Source organism: Oncorhynchus mykiss, chromosome 5, assembly GCF_057628025.1.
Source record: "Oncorhynchus mykiss isolate SJ-2025 chromosome 5, ASM5762802v1, whole genome shotgun sequence".
NCBI lineage: Eukaryota > Metazoa > Chordata > Actinopteri > Salmoniformes > Salmonidae > Oncorhynchus > Oncorhynchus mykiss.
In genome coordinates, this window is record NC_143026.1 from 61,642,757 (window position 1) to 61,661,468 (window position 18,712).

Genomic DNA, 18,712 nt, shown 5'->3' on the forward strand with positions numbered 1-18,712 from the left:
TCGCACACGCTTTTTCAGTTCTGTCCACAAATGTTCTATAAGATTGAGGTCAGGGCTTTGTGATGGCCACTCCAATACATTGACTTTGTTGTCCTTAAGCCATTTTGCCACAACTCTGGAAGTATGCTTGGGGTCATTGTCCATTTGTGACCAAACTTCCTGACTGATGCCTTGAGATGTTGCTTCAATATATCCACATAATTTTCCTACCTCATGGTGCCATCTATTTTGTGAAGTGCACCAGTCCCTCCTGCAGCAAAGCACCCCCACAACATGATGCTGCCACCCCCGTGCTTCACGGTTGGGATGGTGTTCTTCGGCTTGCAAGCCTCCCCTTCATTCCTCCAAACATAACAATGCTCATTATGGCCAAACAGTTCTATTTTTGATTCATCAGACCAGAGGACATTTCTCCAAAAAGTATGATCTTTGTCCCCATGTGCAGTTGCAAACTGTAGTTTGGCTTTTTATGGCGGTTTTGGAGCAGTGGCTTCTTCCTTGCTGAGTGGCCTTTCAGGTTACGTCGATATAGGACTTGTTTTACTTTGGATATACTTTTGTACTCGTTTCCTCCAGCATCTTCACAAGGTCCTTTGCTGTTGTTCTGGGATTGATTTGCACTAAAATACGTTACTCTCTAAGAGACAGAACGCTTCTCCTTCCTGAGCGATATGACGGCTGCGTGGTCCCATGGTGTTTATACTTGCGTACAATTGTTTGTACAGATGAACGTGGTACCTTCAGGTGTTTGGAAATTGATCCCAAGTATGACCCAGAATTGAAGAGGTCTACAATTTATTTTCTGAGGTCTTCGCTTATTTCTTTTGATTTTCCCATGATGTCAAGCAGAGGCACTGAGTTTGAAGGTAGGCCTTGAAATACATCCACAGGTACACTTCCAATTGAATCAAATGATGTCAATTAGCCTATCAGAAGCTTCTAAAGCCATGACATCATTTTCTGGAATTTTCCAAGCTGTTTAAAAGGCACAATCCTTACATCTATCACTTCTGTGTTAATGTTAAATTATAATTATTTGGCCTCCAACACCTATTTATCGCCTTACCTCCCTACTCTTCTACATTTGCACACACTGTACATGGATTTTTCTATTGTGTTATTGCCTGTACGTTTATGTGTAACTCTGTGTTGTTGTTTATATGTCGAACTGCTTTGCTTTATCTTGGCCAGGTTGTAAATGATAACTTTTTTTTTTAGTCACAACAGTCATGTTAATTCCACTGACCAATGTGAGGATAAGAAACCCAAAAACAAATTAAAGACCAAAATGTCAAATGAATTTTTTTTTTTTTTTAAATGAATAAACAGATAATTAGAAAATAATACATCCTTAATAAGCATTCAGGGTTTTATTCTTAAGAGGGTTAATGGTGGCATAAAGGTACTGCAACTTTGGAGTGCTGACACAAACATAAAAACTAATGTGGCACATATTTTATTACAATTTGTCTATTTTAAGTGCTCACTTTGACCTGCATGAATGTACCAATGCACCCCATCTCATAACAGCCACACAGACAATATATATTGAAGAGCTTTTTCAGCCTTGAGTCAGGCTATCACCAAGTAAATGGAACAGAGAAATTAAGAAAGCTGTTTGTCAATTCACATGAACTTCTTATAACACTGTACTGTTTTGTTGGTCAAACAACTTAACACCTGAAATTGACCTATGAAACAAAATCTCAAGCATGTAAGTTAGATGGAAAAAGGGGAAGTACCTTTTTTCTTTAAAAGGAGTGTCAGTCCCACTCACTTATTTCCGTTTTTAGTGGGCAGGATAGATAGAAGGACAGAAGAGAGAGAAAATAGCAGTGGTACAGATTCAAACCCATGCTGCAGGGGTATATGTGATCTGGAGACAGCAGCTTAGAACGCTGGACCACAGGGAAGTATAGTATCAATAACTGTATTTATTATTTGCAACTGACCTACCTTTTGAGTAACTCTAGAAATATTATACATTTCACTGCTTTTGGAATACAACTGTAACCAAATAAAAGCCTAGATGCAGAATTTTCAGAGGAGTATCATTTTTGTGTTATGGCACTTAAATTCGAACCAAACTTTAAGATGGAAATGAAAACAAAAATAACAAGACAGTTGACAACAATGGTCCATGACATAGGTAATTATACATCTTGGAAATATATGGGTCGGTCCTTCCTCTGCTGCAGCTTCTATTGGGTTCGGAGCTGGTAATCTGGAGAGGAAAAAAAAGTACAATTATTAAACAATTCGCAAACTCCATTTCGCTGACAGTCATACATGAATATTGACTGATCTAGAAACATCGGTTTGGCCATAAAAGCTAAGCGAATGCTTACAGAGAAGTCCTTTCCTTACCCTTCCATCTTGACCTCAAAACACACATAATTCATTAACGTTTTAATATTACTCCAAGAGCCAATCTAAATAAAATGTGATTCGTCTTGTGGGAGTTGTCTCCACCCATTATAAAACTAACAGAAGAAAGACAATAAGTAGAGAAAACTCTTGTTAAAACCAGCAGAACCAGCTCGAGGATAAGTTTCCTTATTTTAGTTCCCTCAGACCAAAGACTGTGTGTTTGTAAGGAGATGTTAAGTTCCTCTGGTGCTATGCTTGGCAGCATGACTCGTAAATAAACATCTTAAATGCACATACATTTACAAATGGGAAGCACACAGCTGTGTGGAGTTTGGTTTCTTCGCTCAAGCCAAGTTCTGACTGCTTATCTGTTCAGGAATCTGAGTTTTGAGTAGAGGTGAGCATGACATCCGCACTCCCTCACACACATAAACAAGTACACAATCTGTTGTGTGTGTGTGAATGTACAGTATGTGTGTGTGTGTGTGGACTGTGCGGACTTCACTTTTGCGACGAGGGCATGCACGCAGCATGGGCCGGATTTAACAAGATCAGTACCGTCTGTTCGTGGAAACCTCTCCAAAATCACACTCTAGCCTAAAGAACACAGCCTCAATTTCTGTAATGATAACAATAATAAGAAAAAAAAACACAGTTTGTTATGGAAACAGTGTGGTGTGTGGAACGTTAGACATGGAGTGATGAAACCGCTTGCCCCACAAGCCCAGCGTATCTGGTTTTCATTTGCCTTAAATCATATCTGCTTTAAGAGCAATTAAGTGCAAAGCCTACGGTGGAGCAGTGTTGTTGTGGTTGCTAGGGGGAACCAGAGGCACTTGGAACAATGGTGAACTGAGCCCAATAGTATTGTTACGTGACGTGGGTTTGAAACGCACTACTGACATTTGTAAATCCTTTAACGTGACGGTGGTTCGAGAAATGACGTGCCAAATTGGGTAGTTATGAAGTGTCTAACACAGACACCCACATGTGCCTGCCACACACACACACACACACACACACGCTTGAAATATCATAACATGTTTACTTCTAGTAAAACGCAACGGTTCGCTTTCTAAATGTGGCTCTTCATATTGTTAGTTTGACAGAATGTTTTCATGTGAATAAAACTAAAAGACTTTTGACCCCTTCAAAACAACTTTAACAGACCTAATAAAACTTCTAAATCCCACTTCTCTGCAATATGACATTTCTTACAAAATATGAGACTTGAACTCTTGAATCCAGTCTACACATCAGTCTAAATTACCCCGACTCGCCTGGAGACCTATTTCTAATTGTAGCGTGCACATGCCATGGGCTAGACAATGGGTCTGGTGGCTTATTCCCCCCCCAAGCCTTCTTGAAAATGACTGTCCTCTTAACCATCAAACACATGCTGGTTTCCTATATGGCTTTTGAGTGAGAACATTAAAGGGGTAGAATAAGGCAGCTTAAGTCTTCAGGACTACTTTGGCTGTGGTAATTGATAGGCTGTGTTTACAGACCTTCACTACACGCTCATGGGAGGTCTCTAATTTGGTCCCATGCGCCCCTCTCCCCAGAAATGCACGCGCGCACACACAGCTCTTCTTGCGGAGACGGAGCCAACGCGTGGCTTTGCTGACTCAGGCTCCTGGCCGTGGCACAGTCACACACAGGGACACGCAGATGAGGTGCCATTGGCTCTCCGTGGTCCACAACAAAGTGCTTGTCAGTGCAGGGGTAAAGCCACAGGTCCTTGGGGGTGGCATTACCCTGTCACACCGCTCCTACACTTTCCACCAGTCTTCAACGACAGCCCAGTCCGTGACCTCACCGCCACCAATATGCCAATCAGGACCTCCAGCCACATCAAGGCCCCAAGGGCGCTCTGCAAATAGGACAAGGCTTTTCATTCAGCCTGAAGAAACTGTCAGGCTGCCAAAGGCATCAAGGCCTCTAGTTGGGTTAGGGCCAGTGCTTTATTTCTGAGCTGTACGGTGTCGTGTATCGCTTCCCCATAAAAGAACACCGGTCCTCTTCAAAAGTGATATGAAACGTGGAATTTGAAGTAATTTGTCTTTCATTGTTTGATAACAGTGAGATGTCACCTAGACATAGAATGATTATTATTGACCTTCCCCTTTGAAGGTGTAAACGTTAATAGATGAGGTTAATAAAACCACACAGGGCTACCACGCTTAATATTAAGGATGCCCAATTACATTTCAGCTCTTTTGATGAAATCAATCTCATGAAGATTGAATCGTCAGTTACGGCTCGGGACATCTTTCTGCTAACGTTGCAGCTCTTTTGATCAACAAAATTACATAGGAGGGGAAAAAAAGACACAAAATGGTGGTGCGGTGGAAGTCTGCGGTGGGCCCTGGCAAGGAATCCGTCTGGAAACTGGTGACCAGCTTGGCCACCAGAACCCAGAGCTCATCAGGATGATGCAAGCAGTCAATTCAGGTGGCGTGGGCTAGTCAGTTGGGGCGTTGGGGGTGAACGTGGAAGTAAAACTTGGCAGTGGCCTGAGCACATGAGGTAGCGTACATGAGATATCTTGTCTTCACACCTAGTTTGTAATTGCACCGGTGTGATCCGTGTTGTTTAATTGCCCTGACAGCTTCCAGAACATGTCAACTTAAATCTGTTTAATTACAGGGTTGATGAGTGATAATAAAGTTGGATTTTTTTTTTAAATTAAAGTTTAGGGGCATTAACTCAAATAAACAAAAAGGCGTAGTATTTGTTTAACCCTAAGCGGAACACACACATGAACATAACAAATACAGATGTATGGAAATGAGGATCTACACCTTCCCTCTTGGCGAGATACAACAGTGCAGTATGATGGCAGCGTTCTTACATTTTTTAGATCTGTGTCAACTAATGAACTCAGTCTATATACAGTACATCTACTGTAGGTGTTCGGCGATCCACCCACGTTAAGGTCTAACCTCCCCAGTATGATATCTATCACCCATACTCAAGACAAGTAATTCAACAGACCCACAGGTCCCTGTTTAATTAGATCCTATCAGAAACATTGTGAGAGGGGCGATGGAAAAAGTATGCTTTCAGTTTCAGCAGCCCTGAATTCCCCTTCTCACATGTGCATTCCTAAACCATTCCTTGGCTAAATACACTGGCAATAACCCCGAGACAAAAGGTAAGATAAACATTTAAGAGCAAGGGCGTGCTCATGGAGTCCCTGTGGGCTGCCTACATTCGTCATCCGCTAACCCCAAACGGGATAGGTCACCATCGTTTGGCAAAAGCCTCTCCACCGGCCCGCCCTCCCCTCTAGCTACACTAGCAGGTTCTCTCAGTACTCTGGGACCTCAGCGCTCTCCCCCCTCCTGGTTTTCTTCCCTTTTTTCACTCTTTTTCAAAAGATAGTATCAATGTCAGCGTTGCAGCATCATTCATAACCGCTTCAGCATGTGTTGGCTTTCGCTCTCCTCGCAGACAATGGAGGTGGAACTCATCTATGTCAGAGGGGATTGAGACAAAATGGAGCCGTAGAATTGCTGGGACTCATATTGTCAAATATCATGATACCGTCGGGTGAGACTGGATCACTGGAGATATTGTTTCTTGTCCGTTGAATCTACTTTTATTGTAGTGAAAATATTGACATGAATTCCATCAGGATCAGCGATTCCGATTTGAGCTAAGCTAGACTTCTACTGATCTTCAAGCCACACAGGCAGACAACAACAAAACCAGGACCTGGAGTCTGGCCTTGCACGGCGCAGACACCAAAGACTGCTCGGAACAAAAGATTCAACCCCCCGATTGACAAAGTATCAAAACAAACTGTCGGCGAATGCCTTCCTCTGGTTGATATCGGAGGTAATGAATATGTTGGTTGGCTCTGCGTGGGCCGGTGTATAAGTAAGACAGCCATTAGTTGGGGTGTAGTACAGTACGACAGCTGGCCAGCGGCCGCCAAGAACAACACTATTTCCTGGATGCTCCCTTCCTGCCAATTAGAGTCGGGAGGGGAGGGGAGGTCTCAGACCACCTGCACAGATAACCTGATCAGGGAGAGAGGCCTGGAGGGAGACGGACTGCAGACTGTACTGTAGAGCCTTACAACATGGCACACAGCAGAGGGGAGATCATAGAACCACACAGCACTGCATGAAGCAGGGGAAAATCCAGTGAAGGAAGTTACAGACCACTTGGTAGCAGTGTCCCCTAGACTTATTCCTAGGCAGGGCAAAACGGTCCCTGAAGCAACATTCAGTGCTGCAATTACTAAAACTATTGAAACCAGTAAAAGCCCAAACATTTATGTGAGGGGCAACAGAGCAACGTGGGGGGCCCACCCAGAAGCAGACGAGCAGAGACACGTGGCAGTTCAGACATGCATAGTTCAACACATCGGATTGATGGCAGATGACAGTGCGTTTCATATGCAGATGTTTGGTGGCTGGGACAACGAGAGATCATTATTACAGTGTGGTGGGTTGAGGATCAGTCTTCATTGGGAGGTTTGGTTTTGAAGGGTGTGAATGTCTAGTTTTAGCCTTACCTCCGTTCTGTGTGATGTATCGAACCCATGGCAGAGCCTGGTAGCCACTCTTTTCAATGATCTTCAGGTAGCGCACCTAAAAACAAGAGTGAGCAAACATCACAAAACCTGTCCACCGTCACACCTAGCACAAACAGTGACTAAAGGGAGGAAGCAGTCAAATTCTATAGAATACAAACACTGAGTGGACAAAACATTAGGAACACCTGCTCTTTCCATGACAGACTGACCAGGTGAAAGTTATGATCCCTTATTGATGTCACTTGTTAAATCCACTTCAAATCGGTGTGATTGAAGGTAAGGAGACGGGTTAAAGAAGGATGCTTACGCCTTGAGACATGGATTGTGTGTGTGTGTGTGTATGTATGTATGTATGTATGTATGTATGTATGTGCCATTCAGAGGGTGAATGGGCAAAATAAAATATCTAAGTGTCTTTGAACGGAGTACGGTAGGTGTATAAGTAGGTGTCAGTCGCACCGGCTTGTGTCAAGAACTGCAGCGCTGCTGGGTTTTTCACTCTCAACAGTTTCCCGTGTGTATCAAGGATGGTCCACCACCCAAAGGACATCCAGACCACTTGACACAACTGTGGGAAGCATTGGAGTCAACATGGGCCAGCATGCCTGTGGAACACTTTCAACAACTTGCAGTCCATACCCTGACAAATTGAGGCTGCTCTGAAGGTAAAAGGGGGTGCAGCTCAATATTAGGAAGGTGTTCCTAATGTTTTGACATGCATTTCATGTCATTCTGAGCCTGTTTGGAAAACCGGTCAAGTAAAGTACATTGAATATAACAAAATAGGCTTAACTATACATGATACTGTGTTGTTTTTACAAGGAAGATTATTTTTATATTCACTTAAAATACTAACTTTAACAATGCCAAGTTCCACCCATAAGGTCATACATGCCCTGCAAACAAAGCCAATGTCTGTAGATGATGGGAACTTCTCTCACATTCAAGAGAGAAACGAGCTGGTGGTTAAGAAACTTTTAGATATTAATACAAAATTAGGGAACTGGCACTTCCCAATCCTATGTGAAATGTCATAAATTCTTCACTTGCCCTTCTTGTGAAACTACAACCTATTGAACAAGACCCACCAAGGGCACACATATTGCATAATATTACATAACTGAATTTACCAAATTGAGCCATGTCACATGAGAACACTTTGATAGTAAGCAGAACGCATGACAGGGAGTTAACTACTATTGTCATTAAAATCTCATTATTTATACTGAGGCCTATAAAACAAACAGCATAAATTAACATGCTTATCTCTGTGGTGAGCTTATCAGTGGATTGAGCTGCATATTACCCCATCGTAAAACAGTTCACTATTGTTTCATGGCTGGGCTTTCGTTGAAATGAGGAGAACCTTAAGGCATTCAGAGATCCTAACAGAACAAGAGAGTGGGGGATTAAGCCTTAAATCTTCTCCAGGATAAAACACTTGCAATAACCGCCCAGAGAATTACACCGACAGACAGACTTGACCATGTGTAAATGGCCACAGCACACCGCACCGCAGCCCAGCTCTCTTCACATAAATACTGAGCTTTTTATCAACACCATATGGGAAAGGTGATAGTTTTTGCTTTAGGGAGTGAAACACTTTTACAACAAGGGTACCATGAATCATAACTGGGCCGTAATGAAGAAACCCATGCTTCAACAGGACACCGGCCCTAACAGGCTCCTCAACAAACACCTCTGGGTGTGGGCCGTCTGTCTGGGGGTCCTGATGAAGATGCAACAGGCATGCAGTCGGCCACCCAAAACAGATCCTTCATCTTCCTCTCAGAAAAGGTGTGAACACTGCCGGTACCAGGACACAACCGGCCTCCAAGACACACAAGGTGGTTCTTCTCATAACAGGAAACAAACAGCTTGACAGAGAGGGTTGTTGTGTTCCTCGACAACAACAAAAAAAGGCTACAATCCCGCATGCTGGTGCAAAGGCAACCGAGTTGGATACAAACACATCATTTACTCCACAGAGGTAAATCGGTCTGCTGACCTGATCCATATCAGACTAGCGCTGTATTATGACTGTGCGCTGTACAAATCGCCTCCCATTTAGGCGCACAACGCCTATTTTTCAAGTGTGATTTAAAATCTAAAAAGGGTGTTCGAGGCGGATCCTACACGGCCAATACACAATGCAGAATGAATATGTCTATATGCATATAGGAGGAGGACTGTCTGAACGGTCTCAGAGCTGTTTGTGTGTGTGTGTGTGTGTGCAGTCTAGACATTGTGAGAACAGGAGAATCTCAGTGCTGGCAGGTCAAGGCTAACACTAGTTAGGTCTAGTGGCTGTCATTGGCAGAACAGGGGTGCTAGCAGGTCAATGCAAGCCAACAAGGACCATCAGAACAGCCTGGCGGTTATGTTGACATTCCCTAGCAACCCTCAACTATGCAATCTTCTCATATATAATCACTAAAGATGATAAATTATGTTTTTGTCCAACACATCCATTACATCTGGCCTACATTTATACATCCATACTTTTATCAGCCAGAATCATGCTAACCCTCCTAAGTCTCCTATCCTTGCCTAAAAGTGATATGCTAACTGAGCTAATTCAATATTTCATCGTTTCTATGGTTTTGCCAACAAGACCAAGTCATAGTGAGAAATAGCCTTGATCAAAAGAGATGCAGGAATAGTAGCCACGGGGTGAAACAAGGACAGAGGATTTTTCTTGTCCCGAAGTCTCCAACATTAGTTGACCTGTCTACAACTCTACACAGCCGGGGGTGAAATTGGTAGCTTCTTATTCCTACACTACCAGTTAGTCACAGACCGTAACAAGGTTGGCCGACGTGATGCTGTAATGAACGCAGCTAAATCGAGGTGTAGCCTACTGCTCTGTGTCCAAGTAGTCTGGTGCCTTACCAATTTAGATGTTTGTTGTTCTAAACTACTGTAAGGCCAAAGCAGGCACAAACATTCGCACACATTCGTTCCAAAGTTTGGGGCACAGCCGGACCAAGCTAAGAATGCTATATTTTAAGGACACTCTCTTGAAATAGAGCAGATTTATCTTGGGGATGAATGTGTCCTCAGTGTTGAGGATTTCTCTTGAGACGTTAGAGAATGTGAATACCAGACAGTAGTTGTGTAGAACAAGAGGTTTCTCCAGGCAGTCTGGTAGACAATTTACCTTTTCAACAGCCATTTGATTTGATCAGCATGAGGTCAGAGCTTCAATGAACGTTCAAGCGGAACTAGGCAATGAATCCGTCAACCAAGGTCCAACAAACAACTTGTTTGTGAAGTTCTCTTTTGAAATAACTAGGCCCACGGGACAGTTCTACTAACTACTGATAGACGTCTGATAATTTCTGTTTATAACAGGAAGAACAGTTTATTTACATTAAAGGAAGATCAAATGATCATGTGCTTACAAAAATTACAGCAGAGGCACTACCATCAAATCGCATGTGAAATTGATACCACACCGGAAACTTCTGTGATGATGCCTGTGCCAAATACAGTTATCATCTTCATACACAGTACCAGTTAAAAAAAAAAATAATTCAGTACATAATACAGACTATGATATATTTACTGTAAATAATGTAGTACATCAGTATTTTGCAGTTGGCCAAGCGTTCTGTTCTGGTGGTTGACTAGGCCTATATGGAGTACATCCCTCTGAGGGGCTGGCGGGCCACGCCACTGTGTCTGAGGGGAGGGGGAACCTGGCTGTAATTATCCCCTGGAGGGGGACAGATGAGCCCTGATGTGGCTTCCCCCCCTACCATCAGCAGGCTATAAAGAAACCAAGCAGCCTATGCCTCTGGAGCAGCCCAAACCGCTCTGGTGGTAAACTTCCCTTTTCTACCTCAGATGGGATATGGCTGGGGGGCTTAATGCACATCTGCCTGTAGGCCTGGCTGGTTGGCGGTGGGGTAAAACACCACTTTGATATACCACGCTGTCTAATCAAGGAGTTGATGATGTGGTGTCCCCCCCCCCCCTTGGTGCTGTGTGTCGTGTGCGAGAGACTGGGTAGCGTGGAGAGCGTGAGTGTGCAAACACATGGTCACACATGCAGCCAGGCATATGCAGAGGCACGCACCCACAGACACACACACACACTGAGCAGTAAGTGGCGTACTCCCTGTAATAAGCCCAGGCTGCATTAATGTTCCCTCAATGCTAGCAGAGATCCTCGGTGGCGTATTAAAACGGTTTGATAGGGAATTTGCATAGACGGTAAATTGAGATAGAGACCAGGTAACATATCCTGTGGCTCTACTGGCAAGACAAGAGGCCTTGTGAACACATGTCATACGCTCGTACAAAAAGAAAGGAAACCAGCCCAACGCACACATAAACCTGCTATGGAAGGTGAGGTAACCACCAGACACCAATGCGGCTTTCCAGCAATGTGACCTGATGTCACCACTGTGAGCTAGCATGGCACATTTACAATACGACACAAAGGAGGTGTAGATAACAGGCTTGAGTTTCTCCTGCTTTACTGACTCTTAACTCAACTTTAATAACCAGTTCCCTGCATCCCCAGAGTTCCTTAATTTGTGTTTAGCCAAATGCATGGCAGTTTAGAGGAGATGTCCCTAGGCAAACTTGAAAATCTAAGCTAGATTGTTACTAATGCTGAACATTTTCTGCGGGTACAGCTCAAAAACACAGCGCTGCAGCACAATGGTATTGGGATTAAGCTTTTCCAAAAGATCATTCATATTCATCCCAAGAATCCTGGGAAATACTGCAAAAATCTGATTTTTTTTGTTTACTCGTTTTGCAGAAGGAGTAGCTATTCTTTCTGGAGTCCACAAAGTGCCCATTTAAAGCGTTTAAAACCAAGATATGGTGAAAATGCCAGGGTTCCCCCCAAATAAGAGGGACGTTGCGACAGCTTGTCAGCGCCACTATGTAAAGATTTCAGAGCAAATGAAACTGATATTTAGTAATGATTGAGTAACTACCTTTGATCGCCAATGACATTGCTGTGAATTGCAAAACAGGCCATTATCATGTTCCTCAAATTCAGTGCGTTTCAGCAGTGGGTCATCTCAACAAAGACTGCACTCAGGACGCACCGAGAGCATAGAGTTGTCGAATCATACAAACAAAAGTCAAATGAACAAAGTTGCTAAGCTTGCTAGATAACATCCAACGAATGACAGAATCTCTCCTACATTTGGCAAAATGGGAGTTCATGATTATACAGATAGCAGATCAGCTCATGAATAACAGGGAGATGAAGAGAGGAAATGTTTTAAAAAGATACCTTAACAGGGACAAACTCTGTTCAAAAAATAAATAATAATAACATCCATATATAGTCTCACACCGTTTGTTGATCACACATTCTCTACCGAAGCTCTCAGATGGGCAGAAAGTAGGAGAAAAGCGGAGGAAATGTTATAGATGTATTTTGACATGCATAGGCAAAAAAAGGGCTTCGATAATGCAACCTATGGATCATAGAATAAAGTTAGGGTTTTTCGCATGAGACAGGAGTAAGGATTTGGGGTTTCAGTGCAATTGAAGAAAAGCCTAGGCTCTATAACAGGAGAGGATTTCCCCTCGGGCCTCTGATTTTTTAAAAGACTGACAGATGTAGTGTATTGCGCATAGGGGCCTATCAAATGTGTGACTGTCGGAAGTCACAACGAAAGCTCAAAGAGGCACACATTTTTTCCTAGGCTGTACTGTAGGGGTTTCCTGTAGGGTTTACTAACTGCATTCGGGTCGCGTGTGCAGTCCGGCAGTGTCAATTAAGCGTGTGCTTTGAATTTATGGTTACTTTGTGTGAAGTAAATATCCTAGACTCAAGGCTTCCGTGCAACAACCTGTTTGGATAATGTGCTATTTTATTTTTTGCTAATCTGCTGCTATACATGTCATGTATTTTGTGGAATTGCAACAATGCCACTAAGGAAAAAAAATATTTCCCGGGTCTTGTCATTTTATTTTTTTTGGGGGGGGGGGTAATGTGAAGAGTGTTCCCGGGACAGTCCCAGGATCCCGTTTAACCCCTACAATGGTGTAATGTGTTGACTTCATAGCTTTTGTATTCCTGTATGGAGACTCAAACGGTTTGTTTTAGTGCTGATGTGAGGGTGTGCGTCTCCATAATAAGTTGGCCATGCTCGTTTTTCACCAGGAAACAAAGACCCGAGGCGAGCAAACCCCGCACTGAGCCAACGAAAAGGCTTTCCTTTGATTCTCTGGGCTCTGATGTCATTTCCCTGGTGTCAGATCTGGAAGCAGAGGGCTGAGAGGGAGAACCTGACACTGATCCAGAACACTGCCCGACTTAAATAAGGACCTGAACACTAGTACTCTGCCCCTAATTGTTCTTATCTTAACCAGCCTATCTACTACCTATTGAGCATTCGGTCTGAGTATTATGGGTAGAAACATTTCAATAAAACAGAGCAAAACAAAGTTTGTCTTAAAAGCAGTGAGTTTTTTGGTGCTCCCGAGTGGTGCAGCGGTCTAAGGCACTGCATCTCAGTGCTAGAGGCGTCACTACAGACCCTGGTCCGATCCCGGGCTGTATCACAACCGGCCGTGATGGGGAGTCCCATAGGGCGGCGCAGAATTGGCCCAGCGTCGTCTGGGTTAGCCCTCTTTGTAAATAAAAATGTGTTCTTTACTGACTTGCCGAGTTAAATTAAATACAAAGTGTGTGGAGCAGTTTATTTATTGGCAGTTGCCAGATGCTGGTTATACAGAACCTGTGCAGAACTATTTGACTGTGTGTACATCCTTCTGAGTGTAGCTTGTCAACGACACCTTAACTCTGTAGTGTAGATATGTTACATAGAGACCCGCCAGACCAACGCTACAGTGATGTTGTTGTCCCTGTGTTGACTGACAGTCTGTTGTACGGTCTGTATTAAAAACGACAGTAGTTCTACCTACAACAGAACCATGCACACACGACACCAGTCTTTGAAGCAGCAAACCAAGCACACCTCAGGTTCTCAGCAGGAGCAGCCAGACCTCATCTGTGTTACAACAGCGCCATCCTGTGTTAGAATGATTCCCAGTCACAGCAACAAGAGACCCCTGGAGGATAGAAGAGGTACTGCAGTGAGGATGCTCACCTGGATGCCAGAGGTAGTGAAGTAGGGGATCTCAAACTTCACACTGATGGGGGGCTTCCCCTCCTTGTCCTCTGCTTCCACACTTGGCAGACCGAAGTGGGCTCTCATCAGATACTCTTTTCCCCCCTGGGACAAGACAAAACAGAGCAAGAGTTAGGATAATGTGGACTTTGTTTTACATAAATGTATCCAGGTCAGTTAAGTGACACATGAGGTCTTTGTGGTTATGATGTTCAGACACTCAAAATAACCGCATTTTGAGAACTATGTTCTACGCTAGCATGCAGTCCAGTGTGTTGTTGTGCTCACCGGGAATGACTTGATGGACCAGACAACCTCACTGTTCTCTGGGATCCACTTGACACTGCCCACCGTGGTCTTGAACTTGGGCGAGTCAGCGTCTGTGGGAACTGGAATGTGGATCTCCACGTTGTTGGCAGTGGAGCGCCTCTTGAACTGACTCTTGGCCTTAGACACAAAAAGAGAGGCTAATACATGGCATTTCTGAAGATCATGCTATTTGCATTTATGATAGCCTTGTGGTCAACTATTGATTTGATACTAGAGCATACTGTTAGCTGCTGGGTAACGTTACAGGGCTGGTATTTACCTTGATCATGTACTCGATCCTGCTGTGGGAGTGTTTCTCTATCACCGACTCTATCCAGATCAGGGGCTTCACCTGGGGACAGCACATTTCATAGGCTTAAAAAACAACAACTCATCAATACAACAAAAGGGTCATTTCTGCATTGACACGTCTTTCTTGCACACGCAAAATGGCATGCCATTATCTCATATGCATAAATAAAATAGCAATTCCTTAAAGCTGAAATCTGCATAAGGTGAAAGAGGTCACTGTCTGCCCCAGCGCATTTGTTATCGGTTTTGTTTAGTTGCTGAAACGGAGAGTAAAAAAAATTGCAATAAATACTCTGCTATTCTATTGCTCGTGCAATGATGTGCAATTCCCGAGGGGGAAAAAAACAGTGTTAGTTGTTTGAAGTAACTTCTTTATTGCTTTAATATTGCAAAACGGACGTGGCAGTTTCACCAAGTACCGATTCCAGCTTTAACTTGTACACTTCTAATTGGAGGCCCATCCCATAAAGGGGGCGGTTCCCTGGACAGAGATTAAACCTAGTCTTGGACTAAGAAGCCCTTTTGATGGAGAAGCTTCATGGACAATGTTTATTTTCTTTGTCGAAGACTTCATATCTTTGTAAAAACAAGACCCATTATGACAAGCCCATCTAATGAAACTGGCCTCCACCTCTCTCATACAGTACCCACGTGTGTGTTGAGGCGGTAGGACATGAGCTCAAACTCTCCATCGGGGGGAATGAAGGAGATGGTACGGTCATTCTCAAAGCGAGACAGACGCACACACTGGTGGAACTTCGTGTCCTCCAGCTCCACTGATTTACTCTTCCCTCCTGTGGTGAGCACAGCGACAGAGAGAGTCAGGGCATGAGAGGATTGTACCTGATACAAGTACAGTTTTCTGCAAAAAAAAATACAAGCTCTGTTAAGAATTTAAATAGATTAGAGGTAAGAGCTGAATCCTAACTTGAAATATGTGCGCACAGCACAGCACACAACTCCAACTTCCTTGCAAATCATACAATGATGCCGATGGGAAATTCTAAGCAAAAGGCTAAGTCGCGCGTTAGTGTCTAAAATTTGGGATGAGAACACAGACAGAAACAGCTTTGAAATCTGACATGCATTTGTATTTTAACTGAACTGTAACAAATCCAGTGACACACAGTGCAGAGGAACTCACGGCCAGTGTTCTCAAACAGAACTTTATCATTGAGGCCCAGACGCAGCTCAGGCATCCCTGACAAGAACACACGCATCTTGATGGAGCCCACGATCTCACTGCGCAGCACGTTACCGTTCGCACTGACCTGCACAGAGGAGAGAAAGGGGGAAAAGTGTCAAACCGTTTACAACAATTTCAGAAATGCGTCTACGTTCAAAATGGTTGATAGTACTTCAATAAAACACTGAATCATTTTGTCATAGAGAAATAATAAACATTGCAAGCCAAGAATGTATTAGAGGGAGGCGAGTGTTAGACTTAGAACACGACGTGACAAGGCGCCGCACCAGAAGATTAACAGACTCGATGACATCCAGGAAGACTTCATTCTTCCTGTACTTGATGCCCTCTGACCTCCAGGACACAGCGTTGGTGACAGTGGCAGGAGGGCGCGGGCCCCCTGTGTCCAGCTTGTGCCCCTCTTGGGTGATGTACCTACAAACAAACAGAGACAGACCTGGTGAGAGGACAGGACAACAATGACAGGAACTGTCTGTCTGCAGACATACTGGGTGTTTAGGTGAAATGGAAGATAAGCTGGACACAGTATTGTAGGTCACTACTACATTATTAAATCATGTTTAACTTGGAGGAATTTTAAACTGTTTAATGGAAGCTAAACATAGGTTTGTACAGAGAGAGTTTTGTAGACAGAATAAGGGCTAGGTAGGATACTCACTCTTGAAGGATCTTGCTGTCAGTAGTCTGAGGATAGCCAAAGTCCATCAGCTCATCCATCAACTCATAGATGATGACAAAGTTATCTCTGATACTCTCCTCTTCCAACTCTTTAAAATACTCGGAGAAAACCTGCAGAGACAATAGGCTGAGTCTAGATACAACACTTTTTTTTTTTACCAGTTAACCACCAGTAATACTTATGGGTTATTGGAAAATAAGACTACTGCACACCACACACCATTATAGAAATACTAATTGTAACTCACCTGGATAATTTTGTAGAGGAAAGAGAAGACCAAGGAGACACAGGCATTTTTCTTAGACGTTGCTACAACTGATGGAACATGTGTTAAGGTGAAAAGTTGATGTGGGGCTTTCAACATAAGTCGACTTGTATCTACCTTAAAAAAGGTGGCCAGTTTGAGAACAACTACAAGTGGAATTTGCAAGAAGTGAACCATTGAACTCTCAGCAAGAGAAGTAGTACTTTGACCTGAGCAGTCAAACCAACCATCACTCTCCCTTTTACCCAGAGCAAAATATGGAGGCGTTTCCCATTTCTATTGGGAACCATATATTGGAAAGGAAAAGGAATACTGAGGCAGTAGTCATTCTAATCCCGCGTGAGAGGTTGAGTAAGTGGCAGTAAGGATACGGTACAGATTGTTGTGTTTGATCCACATGAAGCGGACCCCTCCGTGGGCCAGGATAGGGGATAAATTGCCCTCCTCCTCTCTGTCCATGAGGATGGGCATAAAGTGCTCAATCTCTGACATGTCCACATCTCCTCTGTAGTTACGACAAACCAGAACCTGGAGCGGTGAAACAAAATCAACAGGAACTTACTTCTCTAGCTGTCTCTCCATCCTACATGGTATGTGCCTCATGATGACATCCTGAACTGGCATCCTGTTTTCATATCTTCAAGTGTCTTTGATATGGAACACAAACATCTACATGGGTCTAAGGGGACTTTGCATTTGAGGCTTCACATAAAGGGTGTTCTCATTCTCAAACAGGCCTTAGGATGGGGGCAAATGTTGGTGATCATGATGACGTCCATGGATGGTCAGGCTTGTGATACTGTTCATAAGGCCACCACAACCATTATCATAATCATGCAGAATTTGGCCACAATACATTACGTGATTCATTGAACCCAATCTGATCCTAATACCAGTCTAGCTGGGTGGGGTAGATGCTAGCTAAGTAACTAGCTACAATGCATATTATTAATGTCCCGTATCAACATCAAAAGCTAGCCATCTCAAATTCACTATTGTATATTTGTCTTAGAATGCAAAGTAGCTAGCTACATATTGTAACTTGGCCATCAAATTATGTGATGCATTAGTAAACATTTTAATGTGAACCATGTTAGATTAAGCTAGCTAACGTTAGCTCTTTAGCTAGCTGAGCTCATCACTTTTCTCTTACCTTGCCTTTAAGATCTAACACATACACCGCACTTGCTGACATTTTGCAAGTCCTAACTTACGAGTTGGTACCGGTGAAAAATATTTAGAATATCTAAAACATGCGGCGGTATGGTAGCATCCACCTAGGAGTGCTAGGTGTTACCGGCTAACATCAGAGAGGAAGAAGCGAAGCGAGAGGGTTTACTCCGCCCAAATTTTGTCCACGAAAACAAGACCGCGAAAGTGAGGAACTTTGAATATGAGTGTCGAATTTGGTCATCAAAATAATATAATTGCGAATTTGCTACGTGAGGCTTATTTGATCAAATATACGTTTCGAGATCGATTGTTACGAATAAACTAACGCACGTGGTATTTAAACAACAACAAAACTACTTTATATCAGAGTTCTGCCTGTTGTTGGCATGCGTATCTGACCTTATTAGCTAGAATGGTCCAACCTTTTCGCCTCCTCCCGCCTGCCTTCAACCTTTGAAGACATGTATTTCCATTGTTGGAGCGATTACTCGACTATCTTGTCAATATAATAGAAAACCTTTGCTAATATTTACAATTATATTGCTCTACTTCCGGGAAGCTGTCTGTCTATTCTCAACACAAATATTGCCTTCATACATAATTTGATACATATTTTTTTTAGATTACAAGTTATGCTAATTGTAATTAATATATTGAGTGACTACACTGTACGCATGTGGTGTTATAAGAGACCACAGCTCAGCCCTCTACTTTACAATAGAAGGCTCTGTAATTGGGC

General features: G+C 43.3%; 1 protein-coding gene across 1 annotated transcript; it reads right to left on the bottom strand.

Annotated features, from left to right (window-relative positions):
* Positions 1–1,355: 1,355 nt before the first annotated feature.
* Positions 1,356–18,682, bottom strand: LOC110524206 (AP-1 complex subunit mu-1). Its single transcript, XM_021603647.3, has 12 exons — positions 17,954–18,682; positions 17,172–17,328; positions 16,783–16,850; positions 16,515–16,645; positions 16,123–16,270; positions 15,794–15,920; positions 15,301–15,443; positions 14,618–14,689; positions 14,317–14,475; positions 14,008–14,133; positions 6,899–6,974; positions 1,356–2,224 (listed from the first exon to the last, which is right to left on the bottom strand). The coding sequence occupies exons 1-12, from the start codon at positions 17,993–17,995 to the stop codon at positions 2,202–2,204; spliced, it is 1,272 nt and encodes a 423-aa protein (XP_021459322.1). The 5' UTR covers positions 17,996–18,682; the 3' UTR covers positions 1,356–2,201.
* Positions 18,683–18,712: the final 30 nt, after the last annotated feature.

What these genes read in the sequence shown, in the direction of transcription:
- LOC110524206 (XM_021603647.3), bottom strand. Translation starts at nt 17,995, where the DNA reads ATGTCAGCAAGTGCGGTGTATGTGTTAGATCTTAAAGGCAAG. An exon ending in TCCTCTACAAAATTATCCAG is followed by an intron (nt 16,646 to 16,782) that starts GTGAGTTACAAT and finishes TTGTCTCTGCAG; the next exon opens with GTTTTCTCCGAGTATTTTAA. An exon ending in TCACTACCTCTGGCATCCAG is followed by an intron (nt 6,975 to 14,007) that starts GTGAGCATCCTC and finishes TCTTGTTTTTAG; the next exon opens with GTGCGCTACCTGAAGATCAT.